Here is a 16823-nt window from a genome sequence, read left to right on the forward strand (position 1 = left end):
ATAGATCCGGAGCTCGGAAACCGGCCCTTAGAGTGATGACTGTGTGGAAAGAGTGGACATATACAATTATTATGGTGTCCTCAACAAAAATGTGAAAATCGATGTTGGAACTGTGGTAAATTAGGACATTCGAAGAGATGTTGTAAATTTGTACCTACGAAAAATAAGTCAGTAGCAAAATTACTAAACAACACTGAACAGAGGGAAAACTAAATTCAGCTGACATTGGGAGGCGAATGTCAGCTGCTACCAATGAGACCTCAGAAGCAATTGGTAGTGCTACTATGATTAAAAGGAATGGGAACAGCTTACACATGAATGGGACAATTGAAGGGGAAGAGTGTTTGGTAACAATTGACATAGGAGCAACATCATCAATCATACGTCCAGATTTAATTGATTGTACAAAAGTTAAACAGATAGAAAGAAAATTTGTACTTCAAACTGATTCTGGAGAAAAAGTCCCTGTACATGGAAAAGCTGACATTGTCTTATATCTTGGTCGAAAGAGAATAAGAGCTACCGTTTTCGTTGCATCAATAATGGATGATTTCATTTTAGGCCTAGATCTTATGAGAGAGTATACATTTGTAATTGATATCTCCAGGAATGTTATTAAATTGGTAATGAATATTTGCATTTAAATCATCACCAGGAAAACAAAACAATAGAACAGGAAGTTTGTAACAAAATAAGACTGTTTACAATAGAAGAGGAACTTATACCACCTTTTTCAGAAGTACTGGTCATGACAAAACCTGAAAGAATGTTGGAAAATGAGACAAACCTAATTGAGCCTAACCAGAGCATGTATAATAGAGGGTTGTTGACTGGACACTCAATTATTGGAAAAAATGAAACAATTTCCGTTCTCATTGCAAATGTTACTGAAGAACCGAAAGTGATAGAGAAAGGTAAGGCAGTGGCAAATTGTAATGATGTTGAAGTACTTGGAGAAAACAATAATAACAAAAGATTTAAGAAAAGTTCCAATGAAGTTGAAAGGTGTATTAATCAATTACTGACTGATGGAGAACAATATATGACAGATGAAAATCGACAGTCAGCTCAACAAATGTTAAGAAAGAATGTAGACATTTTTGCTTTTGAAGATGAAGATATGGGTTATACCAAACTCACATATCACGGAATTGATACTGGAGATGCTCATCCAATAAAACAACGACCTAGAGGAGTACCATTCGCAAAAAGACAAGAAGTAGGTGATATGTTGCAAAAGATGAAGGAACAGAATGTTATTGAAGAATCACACAGCCCTTGGTCATCACCAGTAGTTTTGGTTAAGAAAACAGATGGCAGTATGAGATTCTGTGTGGACTACAGAAAATTGAATGAAGTTACAAAGAAAGATAGTTACCCACTCCCTCGAATTAATGACAGTTTAGATACACTTTCCGGTTCCAAGTGGTTTTCTTCACTTGATCTGAAAAGCGGGTATTGGCAGGTGGCATTACATCCTGACGATAAAGAGAAGACAGCATTTTCAACAGGGGAAGGAGGTTTATGGCAGTTCAATGTCATGCCATTTGGTCTTACTAATGCACCAGCAACATTTGAGAGATTAATGGATATGGTGCTTCGTGGTCTGTCTTGGGAAGTATGCTTAGTCTATCTTGATGATATTATTGTAATGGGAAAGACATTTGAAGAGCATCTGGATAACTTGGAAAAGGTATTTTCTAGACTAAAAACAGTTAACCTGAAACTATCTCCAAAGAAGTGTAACCTGTTTAGAACTGAAGTAAAATATCTAGGTCATATAGTCTCAAGAGAAGGCTTAGCTACTAACCCAGAAAACTCAGATGGTTCGATGCTCAATGCTCGGCTCGTCAAGGCGGTCTAAAATCAGGCATCATAAGTCAAATTCGGTCAAAAAATGGAAATTTATTGTTGAGTGTACTCAAGCCCATATTCCAATACACAAAAATGGCCAATTTCTATATTCAAAGCTGCATGTCTTGTGAAGTACTTCTGATAAAATTTCCAAATCTAGTGGGGATGTGAAAATTTTCCCCCTCTACAAATTCCAATAAATGAAACTATCGATTCCAATACAATTCGAAAGTTACAGAAGATTTTAAAAATGGCGATTTCAGTTTTTATTTACTCTTTTTTCGTGATTTTACTGTTGATCAATAGTTTCTAAAACGAGTCTGGTACATCAAAGAAACTCACGATTGATTTCAAATTGTAGATAAATTCATCCTCTACGAGCTCAGATGCCTAAAAATCAATCTTGGATCACTTTTACTTATCATAGAACTGCCAAAACCGTTAATATAAAAAAATATCTAGGCTACAATTTTCGGATTTTTTTTAACAATCAAATCTCACTCTACGGACATATTTTTTCATGAATCGTTTACAGCAGATGAAAGAGAAAATTCTATTGTACATTTCAAGATCAAGTAATGATTTTTAAAATGAGGAGTTACCGAGATACATAACTTTGATTATAGAAATTGGCCATTTTTTGTGAATTGGAATATGGACTTAAGTACACTCAACAATAAATTTTCCATTTTTTGACCGAATTTGACTTATGATGCCTGATTTTAGACCACCTTGACGAGCCGACAAGAATGAAGTGTAGTACGATGAAATCTGAGCATTGTGTCAAAAGTTATAAGTGTTTGAAATTTTGATCCTTGAGGTGTCCTTAAGCGCCCCTCTCCACTAGGAATGAAGTGAATCTAACGGGTGATTCTCATGGAACATGATCTCATGAACTCGTCATTGTGCGGAATATCAATGTGATGACAATTTGATGATGATGATGATGGTGATGATGGTTGAAACTGACAATTGGGTGTTTTTCACAAATACAAGGAGCATTGTTGTCAGGTGTACCTGGGAATCTATATGAGATGGAGCGCACTTGCTGATCTCAGATTGTAGAGCACAAAAATAAGCCCAGATGGATTTTGAATTATACATCTAAATGGTAACATTCGGAAGATATTGTTGATTAAAAACTAAAATTCATCAAAATTGATTTTTTCTTAAAATTTCACTCATTTTTGAAAAATCATAACTCAGTACTCATTGGAGATAGAGAGTTCCGAATGAACTCATTCTATTCAGAATTTTAAAATCTAAAAGATGTGAGCAGATTTTTCTGTCCGATCACGAGATTTGGCAGAAATAGCTGAAAGTTGGAAAATGAGCTGAAAATACGAGGTTTTTGGGCCACCCTGTATCTAGCACAAGGAAATTTTGCATGAAGAAATTGGTTCTGGACTTCTCTTATGTACCCAAATAATATATTAAAAAATGAGAACTACAATATAAATTGCAAGCACACCCCCTTTTTTATGTCTATACTAGCTTGCCCGGCGAACTTCGTACCGCCAAAAAGTCAATGTATCTCATGTCACACTTGACTCTATATTTGGTGAATCATGAAATTTATAAATCAATATCTTCATTCACGTCTCAATACGGACTTCCTATGTGCTTAGTCATGCAGCATTTATTATTCCGAAAACATATTCTTCTCAATCATTTGGTAGTAATATCTATTAGTAAAGTTTTGAATTAAAAACATATAGATAGGTTAAATTAGTGTTTCAAAGATGAATAATTTAATGTTTTCATAGTTGCTGATTGTCAATAGATGGAAATATGCGATGTACGATGAATTACACAAAATTCCATCTTCTATTTTAGGATGAATATAAAAATTCATACAAACAAACAGACATAGATAGATTATAATGATCCATGATAGACATGAATAGATTACAATCCATGAGACAATACTAAAGATTTTTGGAAATGTCAACTATTAATAATAATTATAATAAAATGTGAGTGTTTTTTCACTTGAAAGTTTTATTAAATACGATAGTAATAATAAAAATAAATTAATTAACTTGATTGCAAAATTTTACATTAAATAATTATTTGATGAATTTCAAGTTCTATCGTAATGAAAACAACTTCCTTCAAAAAATAATTTATAATAATACGTTTCGAGGAAAAAAATTAAGAACAAAAAAAGTTCAAGTCTTAGGATTGGGACCCAGTATCTCTCGCTTCAAAGCCGACTGCTTTACCAATACGCCACGACGGCGGTTGGAATCGAATGTCTTGTAACAACGTTATAACCTCCATCGCATCGCATTATCCTTATTCTTATTTTGCTACCTAGATAAGAATAAATTATAGTGGTATATTTCATCAAAAAAAAAAAGATTCAATTCATTCCTGTCTTATAATTCATAACGATATTCATTAATCTTCGCATTTACTTGTGAAGTGATACAAAAAAATTGAAGAAAATGCCGGCAACATTCAAATATGCTGTTATATTTTAGGATGGACCGTGATTGAATTCGCCCCCAAAATAGATGGAAAATGATTATTCATAGCACTTTGTTAAAAATAATTCGACACATATTATTTAAAATATTTGTTCAAAAAGCTGAATAATATAACTGGTAATTGGGTTCAACAAATTTTCGTTTCTGATACATGGATTTCAGTAGGCTACATACGGTACCATACCTAACCTTCATCATACTTGAAATACATCTCTTATGTTGAGTAAAAGTTGTCAATATTTCACCGATTTAGGAGTTTGTCAGCGAAACAATATTGTATGTTGGCTATATTATTGTATTGATTTCATTTAAAATCAAAACTCTTACATAATTTTATAACATAATTTAACTCACCGCTCCTACTGGCGGCGGTAGTGTTGTATGGTAGATGATTTTCAGTATTTAATATCGTATTTAAAGATGAAAAAACAGCTTTTCGAAAATTTGAAAGATTGAGAATCAATAAAATGTTGTTATTCAAAACTTAACAACTCACAATAATATAATATTATCACAATCGCTATAAGCTGCCAGCACTTGTATCAAAACTCCTGTATCAAAACATGAGCTTCCTGTATTGAAACACATCATATTGCTACACATTGTTGTTACCAGCGTATCAATTTCTCTATGAGCTTCCTTTATACAAACAAATTCTACAACAATATTAGTGAACGTTCTGTGTACAGTAAATTATTGTTCCAGTTCCAATCGTAAATTGTTCCATCAAATGACTAGTGCAAATTGTTCCCATGGAACGCCATTTCAAAATTGTTGGTTCAAGCTTTTGGCGCGCACACATAAAGTTGATTGTATAAAGTTGATTTACACTAAAGTGTCGTTTACTAGCTGCGTGAATGAAGAAAGGCTGTTTTACAAATTTACCTTCTAGAAAAGTGTGCATTTCTTTTATTCCATTACTCTCAAATTTTCTATAGAGAAAAATTCATTTAATGAATGGTTATTGTTAGATTTCGTCTGCCGTCCATTCTTCACTTCAGCTTCTTTGTTGTAGTAGTCGCGCTGGCAGTGTTTGAATCTTGGCGTGCTTCCGCTGCCAACTTTACTTTAATCAGCTGACTTGTTGGTCGCTCTTGTTTTTCGTCATTCTTTCTTCATTTATAGCTTTAGAATACTTTTCAAATGTTATAAAGTGTCTACAATCAAGTCAACAATCAATCTTGAGTTTTAAACTTTGAAGTCTTAAATTCTCATAACTTTCAATTCAGTGCATCGCAACCACACGTTCATGTCTACTCAAGTGTTTTTCCAAGTTACTTTGGACTCCCCCTCTGGGGAGTACAACACCTTGTCGTTGGTGGAGGGGCTTGCGTCCTCCTGTGACCCAGAGAGCTATGCCGGCGGTAGTGTAACTACCAGCAGGGCCACCCAAGCCGGACAGGTCGAAGGGTAGGAGGCAGACAAAGAAGTACTCCAAAGAAGGCGTCGTTGGGCTAATCCCCCACACGCTGGATAAACTCGGATTCAGAGAAGACTAACGAGCCTCGGAACAGGACCGGACTTAAGGAATAAAAAACGGAAATGCAATTTTATGAAATTTGGAACATGGAACGTTACGTCTATTGCTGGAAAGGAGTGTGAGGTGGTCGAGGAGATGGAGAAATATGGATTGAAATTGATGGGCATTAGTGAAACCAAAAAGAAAGGATGTGGTGAGATGGCTTTAGATAAGGGATACACATTTCTATATTCAGGGGTGGAAATGAAAGCTAGAGCAAAGGAAGGAGTGGGCATTATACTAAGTGATGAGTGCCAAAGAAAAATGGTGAGCTGGACGGCAGTAAACTCTAGAATTATTTCTGCAGATTTAGAGTTTGCTGAAAGGGTGTCACTAATACAAATATATGCTCCCACAGATGACTCGGCTGAACTAGAGAAAGAGACATTTTACTCAGCCTTACAGGAAACAGTTGATAAGGCCCGACAGTATGCAAAGCACATAATAATCATGGGTGACTGGAATGCGAGGGTAGGCAATGATATCACAATAGGACATGGATGCCTAGGAAAGCATGGAGCAGAGTCGGTAATGAATGGTAGTGGCAAGAGAATGCTGGAGTTCTGTGTGGATAACGATCTGTTAGTTGGAAATTCCTTCTTCCCCCATAAAAGTATCCATAAAATCACATTCGAATCACCCAACAGAGGAGTCAAAAGTGCAATTGACTATTTTGTATACTCAAGGCACTTCAGATATGCGGTAACGGATGTGAGGGTGTACAGGAGTGCGGAGCTCAGTACAGAGCACAAACTATTGATTATGGACACACAAATTAGACCTCCAAAGAAGTATAAATCTGTCAAGTATGAGAAAATAAAGATAATGGAATTGAAGAAGGCAGAGAACAGAAGAGAATATCAAAGGCTGATAACTGAGGAGCTCTTGAGGAAGGAGGAAGAAATTGATGGAAGCTCAGAAGAGAATATTGAGAAGAGATGGTGCCTACTGAAGAAGTCGCTGTTGAGAGTTGCAGAGGAAGTGTGTGGAAAGACAGTAGTGGGAGAGCATGTAAAAAGAACCAAGTGGTGGAACGATTTGGTGAAAGAGAAGGTTCGACTGAAGAAGGAGGCATGGAAAAAGTTTCTCAGAACTAAAAATGCAGATGATTGGACTGAATATGTACAAAGACGAAGAGAATCCAAACAAGAAGTAAGAAAGGCTAAGTTGGAGTCATGGGAGGAGTTTGGAAGGGAAATTGAGGAAAACAGTCAAGCAATGAGTAATAAATTTTGGCACACAGTTCGAGCCCTACGAGGAAAGTATGGAAAGCGTGTGAGAAGTGTGATTGATGAGGAGGGAAGGATGAAATCAGAACTGAAAGATGTATTGCAGGTGTGGAGAAATTACTATGAAAAGGCATTTCAGGAGGAGGTAAGACCTATTGATGGTGCTAATGAAGAAGATCAAGTAGAAGAGCAAATGCAGATATCCTTTCAAGAAGTTCAAAATGCCATAGAGTGCATGAAATTGGGAAAAGCAGCTGGATATGATGGTATAACACCCGAACTCATTAAATATGGAGGGGAAAGAGTAGCTAACTGGATATGGAAGTTGTGTAAAGATGTCTGGCAGTATGCCAAAATTCCATCAGAATGGGAGAAAAATGTGATTGTTCCCATACATAAAAAAGGTAGTTCAGTTCAATGTGAGAACTACAGAGCCATATGCTTATCATCAGTAGTATTGAAGATCTATTCCCGGATACTAGAAAGACGACTTAGAGTAGAGGTGGAGGAGGGACTGGAGGAGGAACAGGCGGCGTTTAGAAGAGATCGTCAGACCAGTGATCATATATTTACTATCAGACAAGTCATGGACAAAAGACTGAGCCGCGCTGGTGACACCTACTTGGCCTTCCTGGATTTGAAAGCAGCATTTGATACTGTTCCTAGAGAGTACCTGTGGTCAGCCTTGAGGGAGGCGGGGGCATCTTATGAAATAATGAAAAGGATCAAGAGCCTGTACAAGAATGTAACCGGAGTTGTGAGAATAGGAGGTGCTGTGTCCGGAGAGTTTAAAATGGATAAAGGCGTCAAGCAGGGAGACAGCCTCAGCCCTCTGTTATTCATAGTGCTGATGGACCAAATATTGAAAATATGTAAAAGAAGAACAAGTAGAAGTAAAGTCGGAAATCATCAGCTCCGTCCTGTGTATGTTCAAGCACTTATCTATGCGGATGACATTGCATTGATATCAACAAACAAAAGAGACCTTCAGAATTCTGTCACGGAATGGTGTAGTGCAATAAGAGACAAGGGAATGATAGTAAATACAGATAAGAGTAAGGTAATGGTGATATCTAAGATGCAGGGAAATGCAGAAATGGAAATAAAGTGGAATGGAAAATCTATGGAAAGAGTGAATAACTTTGAATATTTGGGAACGGTCATCTCCACAGATGGAAAGGTTGATGAAGAAATCAATAATAGGGTAAGGAAAGCTAACCAGGTATACTACCAAATAAGCAGGACACTACTTGGGAAAAGAGAGATAAGCCAGGGAACAAAAATGAAAATCTATCAAGCAGTTTTTAAGCCCATCCTAATGTATGGAACAGAATGCCTGACACTCCTAGATAAACATAAAAGTAGAATTACCTCCTCAGAAATGAGATATTTAAGAAAAGTCGTTGGAAAGACAAGGAGAGACAGAGTGAGAAATGGAGTGATCAGAGATACTCTAAAGGAGGAAGAGCTGATCATTTCTGTCCAACGAAAAGCTTTAGGTTGGTATGGACATGTCACACGAATGAGGGAGGAAAGAAAAGCAAGGATGGTAATGGAAGCAAGACCGGAGGGACGTCGAGGCAGGGGACGACCACGGATGGAATGGAGCGAGTATGTGGCGAGTATCGCGGCTGGAAAGGGAAAGACAATGACGGACGTTAGGAGGATGGCCCAGGATAGAGTGCAATATAAGAAATGGCTGGAGGCACCCGACGCTTAGCGGCATAAGGGGAAGGAAAAGAAGAAGAAGAAGAACTTTGGACTCAGGTTTTAATGATTTTCAAAATAGTTAACCTGAAAATCAGATTCTATTGACCATTTATTCATTAGGCCATCTTCATTGTCATTTTGAAATTTAGCAACTTGTTTCACATTGCCATTCACTGGCTCAAACCTGAATTATCATGTATTTTGTACACCAAATTTTTGTGAATCTTTTCAATTATCTTTCATTCTAGTCAAAGTTATTACAATTTGACTTTTTATTACAATTATCAGCTTCAATTATTTTGGTTCTTAGTTCCATTCCCTTGTTTGGATTTGTAAGAATCTTTTTTACAATTTTCAGCTTCAATTATTGTGATTCTTAGTTCCATTCCCTTGTTTGGTTTTGTAAGAATTTTTATCATGAATGTTAACGTTTGGCAATTCCAAGCCTTTTTACAAACTCTAGTTAATCAATTCAATTTTAACAGCCTCAATCAATTTGTTCTTAAGTCTATTCTCCAATCTAGACTCACAAGAATCTTTGTAACATTACATTATTATCTTTAGTATCTTAGTATTCAAATATTATATCTTATTCAATTTTGAAGATTAATTCATGTTTTACAATTAAATTTGATTCAATTATACCTTCATTAACTGCACTATGAATCATAACTGCATTATAAATCACTTTTAAGATTGTATTATCAGTATTGTATTTCTCGTTAAAATTGCATTCCAGTAATATCACTTATATCAATTTTTATTAGAAGGTTTTCACACTCAATCTTTTTAATATTTTCCAATACTATAATTTTCATCTATTTTATTTGAAATTTTGCTTACTTGTAACTACAACTCAGAAGTATTAAGAAACTTTAGCATCACATTGATTGATGATTGCTCACATGTAAAAAACATAACATTTTAAAGTGTAGTTATTAATTTTTTGGGAATTTCATCAATTGAATTATTATTGTCATTCATTCTTGACTCAATATATGTTTACTTGCACTTCTAGAACTTTTGTATGTTCAAGTTTTATCTTGCACCAATCTTTGATTTATCAAAATATAATCTTGTATGATTATAAACCTATTGTTCTCATTTGGCATTGACCTTTCCTAGTATTCATATATTAATTAATTTTCCCTAAGCTATCTAGCTACCAGTAACTTTAATGATCGTTTTGCATTCAATTTCTGATCAATTTTGAATGTACAACAATAATTTGAAACTTTATGTATGATTGGGTTAGATTCAGAAATAACACTCTTAGTTGTTTCATTAATTTATTACCAAAGTCCACTGCTCTTTTCATCCAGATCATACAGTTATCAAACATCATATTGTTGGTTATGTATTCTATTGCTATGCTATGGTAAAGTAAACAAACTATCAGCGCATGCGCAGAGAAGCAAGCAGACTAGAATAATCGACCAATGAGAGCTCAGATAGTTGGAACTGTACCAGGTCGGACAATTTACCACGCTTCGACTGTGGGGCAGGATTTTGGAACTGGAACTGGTTTCTGGAACAGAATCTGTGAAAACTCTTCCCATGGAATGCAGAACTTTTTACCTGGTAAATTGTGGACAATTGTGATTCGGACAATTTACCACATTCCATGTACACAGAACGGGCCCAATAGATATGCTGTATGATGTTCCATAAATGAAATTTTATTTATAAAATATAAACATAAACATAAATGAAAAATTATTTCTGAAAAATCTAGAAGGAAAATTGAAATTTGGGCTTCGAGGTGCACGAAATTGATATTTTTAGAATCTATGTGCAAAATTTGGAGATCTGAATCATTCCCGTTTTTTCGGTATGCAATCCACAAGTTGACATGCTTTGATGTAAACAAACACAAACCTACTCTCTCTTATTATATAGATTGACTGGACTAAAGGTAATAAATATCTGTTGGTGATTATTGATTACTTCACAAAGTGGCCAGAAGTATACCCCATTGCAAATCAAGAGGCCCAAACCGTTGCCAGAATGATAATAGAAAATTGGATAGTCGATTAGGAGTGCCATTAGAATTACATAGTGATCAAGGCAGAAATTTTGAATCAAATGCTTTTCAAGAAGTTTGCAAATTATTAGGGATAAAAAACACATACAACCCCACTTCATCCACAATCCAATGGAATGGTAGAGCGTCATAATAAGACAGGAGAGTTTCTACGAAAATCAGTTTCATCAGATCAGAAAAATTGGGATATGATATTTCCTTTATTTTTGCTGGCTTACCGCTCAGCCGTACACCGAGCAACTGGTTGGAGTCCAGCAGAAATGCTTAATGGGAGGAGATTCGACTCCCTGGAGATTTAATGTTTGGTAGACCACCAGATCAACAAAAGAATCGGATGGAATACATGCTGATTTGGAAAATCACCTTTCAACAATTCATGAAATCGCCAGAAAACATCTACATTTATACAGTACTAAACTAAAAATAAAGTATGATTTGGCATCATCTGAAACAAAACTTGAAGAAGGGAAACTCGTTTGGCTATATAACCCAAAGCGAATTAGAGGAGTTTGCTCAAAATTAGAAAGCGCATGGGAAGGCCCATACTACATTCTGAAGAGAATAAAAATGATGTAGTGTACAGGATTAAGAAAACTGAAGGGAGAACCAAACCAAAGGTTGTACACATTAATCGTTTAGCCCCTTATCAGCGAAATCTGGATATTGGAGACCAACATCCCTAAAGGGGGATAATGATGTCAGTAGGCAAACCCTACATGGATACTAGTCACGGTTGCCAAGGTGACTGTTTTAGCAACGAACGTTTACAAGTAAATAATTGTTGGATTTTGATGAGAGATGTTCAAAGATTATGTTATTTTTATTTTTATCTTGTTCGATGTAAACTTTTAATGAATAAAGTGTCAATTACAAAAGCACATTTACAACAGGATGATTCTCATAGAAAATGATCTAATGAACTTATATCATGGTGCGAAATCTTAATGTGATGACAATGGAGAATTCACTATTAAGAATTTCATGATCTAAAAAAAGGCGAAAACGAATTTTTGTGTCAGGATTTGGCGGAATATCTAGCGCAAGGAAATTTTGCATGGAATGATTACCACTCGGAAAGTGGGGGGGGGGGGCGATCTTCCTGGATCCCCGCCTGATTTTTGCAATGCATGCTGCAGTTGACTGATAATAGTGGAAGGATTCTTCCTGACATGGAAGACCTACGTTCACAGTGTTGTCAACTCTTTGGGCATGGAATTCATGATAGGTGGCAGTGATAGAAGAGCTTTGTGGTTGCTGGTTGGTTACCTTGAGATCCAAAGCGGCCGGCGCGGCCCATGCGATGCAGATAGGTGTGCGAATCGGCGGGCAGGTCTAGGTTGACGACCAGATTGGTCGCCTCGAAGTCAAGTCCGCGCGCCGTCAGGTCTGTCGTCAACAGGATGCGTGCCTTCATGTCACGCACGCGCTCGTACACGCCAATACGTGTGCCCTGATCCTGGCTGCCCGCGATCCATTCGCAGCACTTCTCCCAGCCTTTCCGGCGCAGCTTGCAGCAAATGCTTTCCGCTCTGACAACAACCCATTCAATCATTCTCTTCCATACAATAAATGTAACATGGAAATGCATCATTAGAATGCATAATAGAAAGTGAAATAGAAATTGAAATTTGAGTTTAAATTGATGAGCATCAAGTTATAACGCACTCAAATATCATATTTTATGACGTTATCACTTATCTACAGCAGAAAATTCTGCAACATTATAAAAAGGGATTAATAGGAGTTAATTTCTAACCAATGTACGTAGAATACAAGGTAGTAATCATGCGCATCTCTTGATGATCAGAGCCAGCTGATCGGTGTAAAGTCATTGGTGCTCTAAAAATCTATTCTTCCTATCTTTTCAATGTTAAATTTAGCGAATTTGTAAGTATTTTTCTTAAAAACTACATAACTTTCAAGTCCCATCGACATATCCTACGATTCATACAATATTTTTCTACAGATTCAATACTTTTAGACGGTTGGATCTACCAAAATAATCATTTTGAACACGCTACATAGCTTTGAATAAAGAAGTTGTTTATTTTTTTGTGTTTTGAAATACTGGTTGAAGGTACACTCAAGTATGAATTTTCTATCTTTCAACCAAATTTGACTTATGATGCATGATTTTCAACAGCCTTGACGAGCCGAGAAGAATGAGCTCCGATGAGATCCGATCATTGTGTCAAAAGTTATGAGTATTCGAAATTTTGATCCTTGAGGTGTCCTTATGCGCACCTCTCCAATAAATTAAGTGCATCTAAAGGGTGATTCTCATAGAACATGATCTTATGAAGATCAATATTATCATTGTTCATATATTATGAATTATCATTGCGCGAAATTTTAATGTGTTGACAATGTAGTTGGTGATGATGATAGAAGCTAAAAATTATGTGTTTTTCAAAATACGAGTATCTTTGTTATCAGGTATACCTGGAAATCGATATGAGATAAAGCGCTACCTAGTCTCAGATTGTAGAGCACAAAATTACGCCCAGAGGTATTTTGGATTATAAATTTAAATGATAGCAATCGGTAGATAGATACTGTTGATTAAAAACAAAATTTCATCCAAATTTATTTTTTCTTAGAATTTTACTCATTTTGAAAAAAATTGTAACTCAGTACTCATTGAAGGTAGAGAGTTCCGAATGATTTCATCTTATTCAGAATTTCATAATCTAAAAGAAAGGCAAGATAGAATTTTTCTGTCCGATTGCAGGATTTGGCGGAAATAGCTGGAAAATGAACCGAAAATACATATAACATGACTAAGTTATCCTGTCAAGCTTCTTTCCTTCATTTTGGACGGAACGCTCACTTGGGCTTTCCATTAGCACAGGGGGTAGGGGTGGGGACTTTTGATATGTTTACCTCCTTACTACCCTAAACAGAACTGTGTGGTCAAAAATTGTCTTCCAACCATTTCCATCTATATCCTTTTTGAGCATTCATTGCCTGGACTATTACCTGGTTTGGTAATTTGAAAACACGAGGCATTGGCTGAAAGGAACCGACTTGAGAATGGACATCAGCTGGTTTTCCTTGTTGATCAATCTTCGCAGCTGATTTGACGACTGATCAGGAGAGAGCAGCACAAAATGGCGCAGACCGAGTAGGACCGGACATTTGCCTGAGGGTGTCACGTAGGTTGGTGCATTGTTCATGTACTTGCCAAGAAATGACTTCAATTCTGATGTGAACGTTGCACTGCACACCACCACTTGTTTGCTGGCTGGTAAACTCTTAAATATCGCACTGAAACCGAAAGTTCTTATTGAAATTTCAAATTAATTATAATTTAAATATTTGAATTAAATTTACAATTTCATCCTAAACATCTGATTATCAGACAGAAGATGAGTCCAAAAAGAACAACCTTGGGAAGTTAAATTTATTTATTTATAGATAAAACATCATTTCAATTGAATATGATAAGATATTGAGAGAAATTGACTTCTAAGACATCTAATCCACCTCTGATAGGATGATTGCAACACCAACTTGTCAGCCCGAGCTGAAAGCAGTGAACAACGAGTGGAAAGTCCAACATAGCTTAAAACGCATTCAATTATACATCGCATGCAACAAATGATTCTATCTAGACGTACGTTTACAGAGTTGTCAATAAGCTGGGCCTAGTAAACACTAGGAGACCCTGTTGCGCGACCATCTATAGACGTCCTAGAGACACAGTCTAACAGAACGTCTACATATACCATGATTCGTTCCATTCACACTACAATGTAACGATTCGGACGAAAAAAGGAATTTCTTATCAGTATTTCTAGCGTTGCATGAAGTCTCACATTTCTGACGAGGACTGTAGACCTACGATTTTTGTTTATCACAACTGGCCCATACTCGAGGATTGATCTAGAGACATGTCTCGTAGACAACCTGCGATATGTTCCTGACACCAGATTCGCGCAACATGTCTCTTAGTGTGTACTATAGTAGATTAGAGTTATTTATTCATGTATGTTACAATATACGATACCACTGTCTTATACACTAATTTACATTAAATGACAGTATTGCTAATTATCCAAAGAATTTTACAAAGTATAAAAAAATAATTTTACAAAGTATAAAAAATAATTGATGAGAATGATGTGTTTTGTTTCGGTTTTGTATATGTTTGGACTTTTTAGCATCAGAATGAACTTTATTCCGAAGTGAAAAGTGTAAATTTAAAGTATTGTGCTCACTATAACCTTAGTGTCCGGTTTCCCATTGGGGAACTTTGGACTATATACGGCGAGGTGGAACTACCCTTGGGTCTCCCCACCATTCAAAGCCATACGCTAATAATAATAATACTAATAATAATAATAATAATAATAATAGTGAAGTAACTACATAAATCGGCGGTGTTTCAACAAATAATTGTCGATTCTCTGAAAAGGATGAAAAATAATATATTTTCCATCAAAACACGTCCGGGAGTACTAGCAAAGACGTACGAGGGTGTAACAGACGAATAATGCCGTAACGGTATGTTTTTCTTCATGATGCTAGGTTGTAGAGATGGCTGTGCTGGTTCTAGGAGCCAAGATATATGAAAAAACATGCACGTGTGAGAGTGGATGTTGGAGCAGCGAAACCACTTCACAATAGCCATCTAAAATATTTGTTGGGTAAACTAGTAATGAACTGAATAATAACAGTAATTGATTCAGAGTGAATTGAACTAGTATTAAAGAGTCCAGTGATTAACAGTTGATATGAGTGAGAGTGATAATTATTATACACTCACAATCTCAGGCAAACTCAATATCATTGTTGTATATCATTTCGATGAACAGGTTATAGCAGAGATACTAGCCAATATTCGGGAAATACCGTACTGAAACAATAAGCTTTCATTTGAATTTCAGAATTAAAGAATAAATAATATTGATTAAAAACTAGTAGAAGTAACTATGGAACTTATTCCTTATTATTCGAATGAATCAGTGGTTGTGGGAATTTTAATTCATTCTATTTTAAGTGGATACCAACCATAACCATATTAATAATAACCTTTACTACTATTACCATTACTACTACATAGAAAAATTATCATTTTTGAAATAGAATTTGAGAAGCAGTAAAATTAAATTATAATTAAATGAAAACCCAAAGTTAATTGTTGTAAACCACCCCGAAGACTTCTGCTACTATAAATATTGATAACAGGGATAACAGCCAGATGGAAATTCGATGAAAGCTAATATCCAAAAACCATTTGCCAGCCAGGGAAGAAGAAGTCTTCGGGGTGGTTAACAGCAGTTATAGAAAACGCAAATTAGACTTGAAGGTAATGGTGGCACCATCTCTGAGTGACATCGGTAAAGGTCAAGCTTCAAATCGCATTTATGCTATTCTAAATATTAGAGATGTGTCATAAACAATTTTAAAATCATGTTTCATTTATGTTTTATTTAGAGAAAAACAAAAAAATACTCATCATTTGTCCAATTACAACAGTGAATGCTTGAATTGGTGCTACTCGTTTCTAATTTTTGATATATTTTTTACCTTTCTCGTTATTTAATTTCATTTCTCATAGTTGTTTCTTTGTTATGTTATTGATTAGTTAGGGTATGACCACATTTCAAATTTAAACGCACACAAAGCACATGAACAGTTTGAACTTTTTTCACTGCTTGAAATTTACCTATTCCACTCATGGTTGGAGCCACCATCACCCGCCTCTCCAATTTGCGTTTACTATAACTTTGGGGTTTCATTTAATAATTATTTATCGATTAGCATTTGAATAAATGCAATTCTCATCAATTTCCATCTATAGTAACATTGAATGTTGTATTGCAAGTAAATTTTTAATTCAAGCGGTGCTTTTTGCTGCACTACATGATGAGTAAGTTAGTAATGAAAGGAAAAATTGTGAGTCAACTTACTTGATATCATCTTTGAAGGAGAGGTTCATTAGCATATCAGCCTCATCCAATACAAATAGT

General features: G+C 35.8%; 1 protein-coding gene across 1 annotated transcript in view; it reads right to left on the reverse strand.

The window, feature by feature from the left end:
• The window catches only part of LOC120351384 (ATP-dependent RNA helicase DHH1-like), a gene marked incomplete at its 5' end in the record, with an annotated part of 30499 nt that extends 13676 nt beyond the window's left edge, over nucleotides 1-16823 (reverse strand). Inside the window, 3 exon segments of the mRNA XM_039428420.1 lie at nucleotides 12115-12377; nucleotides 13828-14115; nucleotides 16764-16823. Of these exon segments, the coding sequence (XP_039284354.1) occupies nucleotides 12115-12377; nucleotides 13828-14115; nucleotides 16764-16823 (611 nt within the window).

This window comes from Nilaparvata lugens, chromosome 5 (genome assembly GCF_014356525.2).
Source record: "Nilaparvata lugens isolate BPH chromosome 5, ASM1435652v1, whole genome shotgun sequence".
NCBI classification, from domain to species: Eukaryota; Metazoa; Arthropoda; class Insecta; order Hemiptera; family Delphacidae; genus Nilaparvata; species Nilaparvata lugens.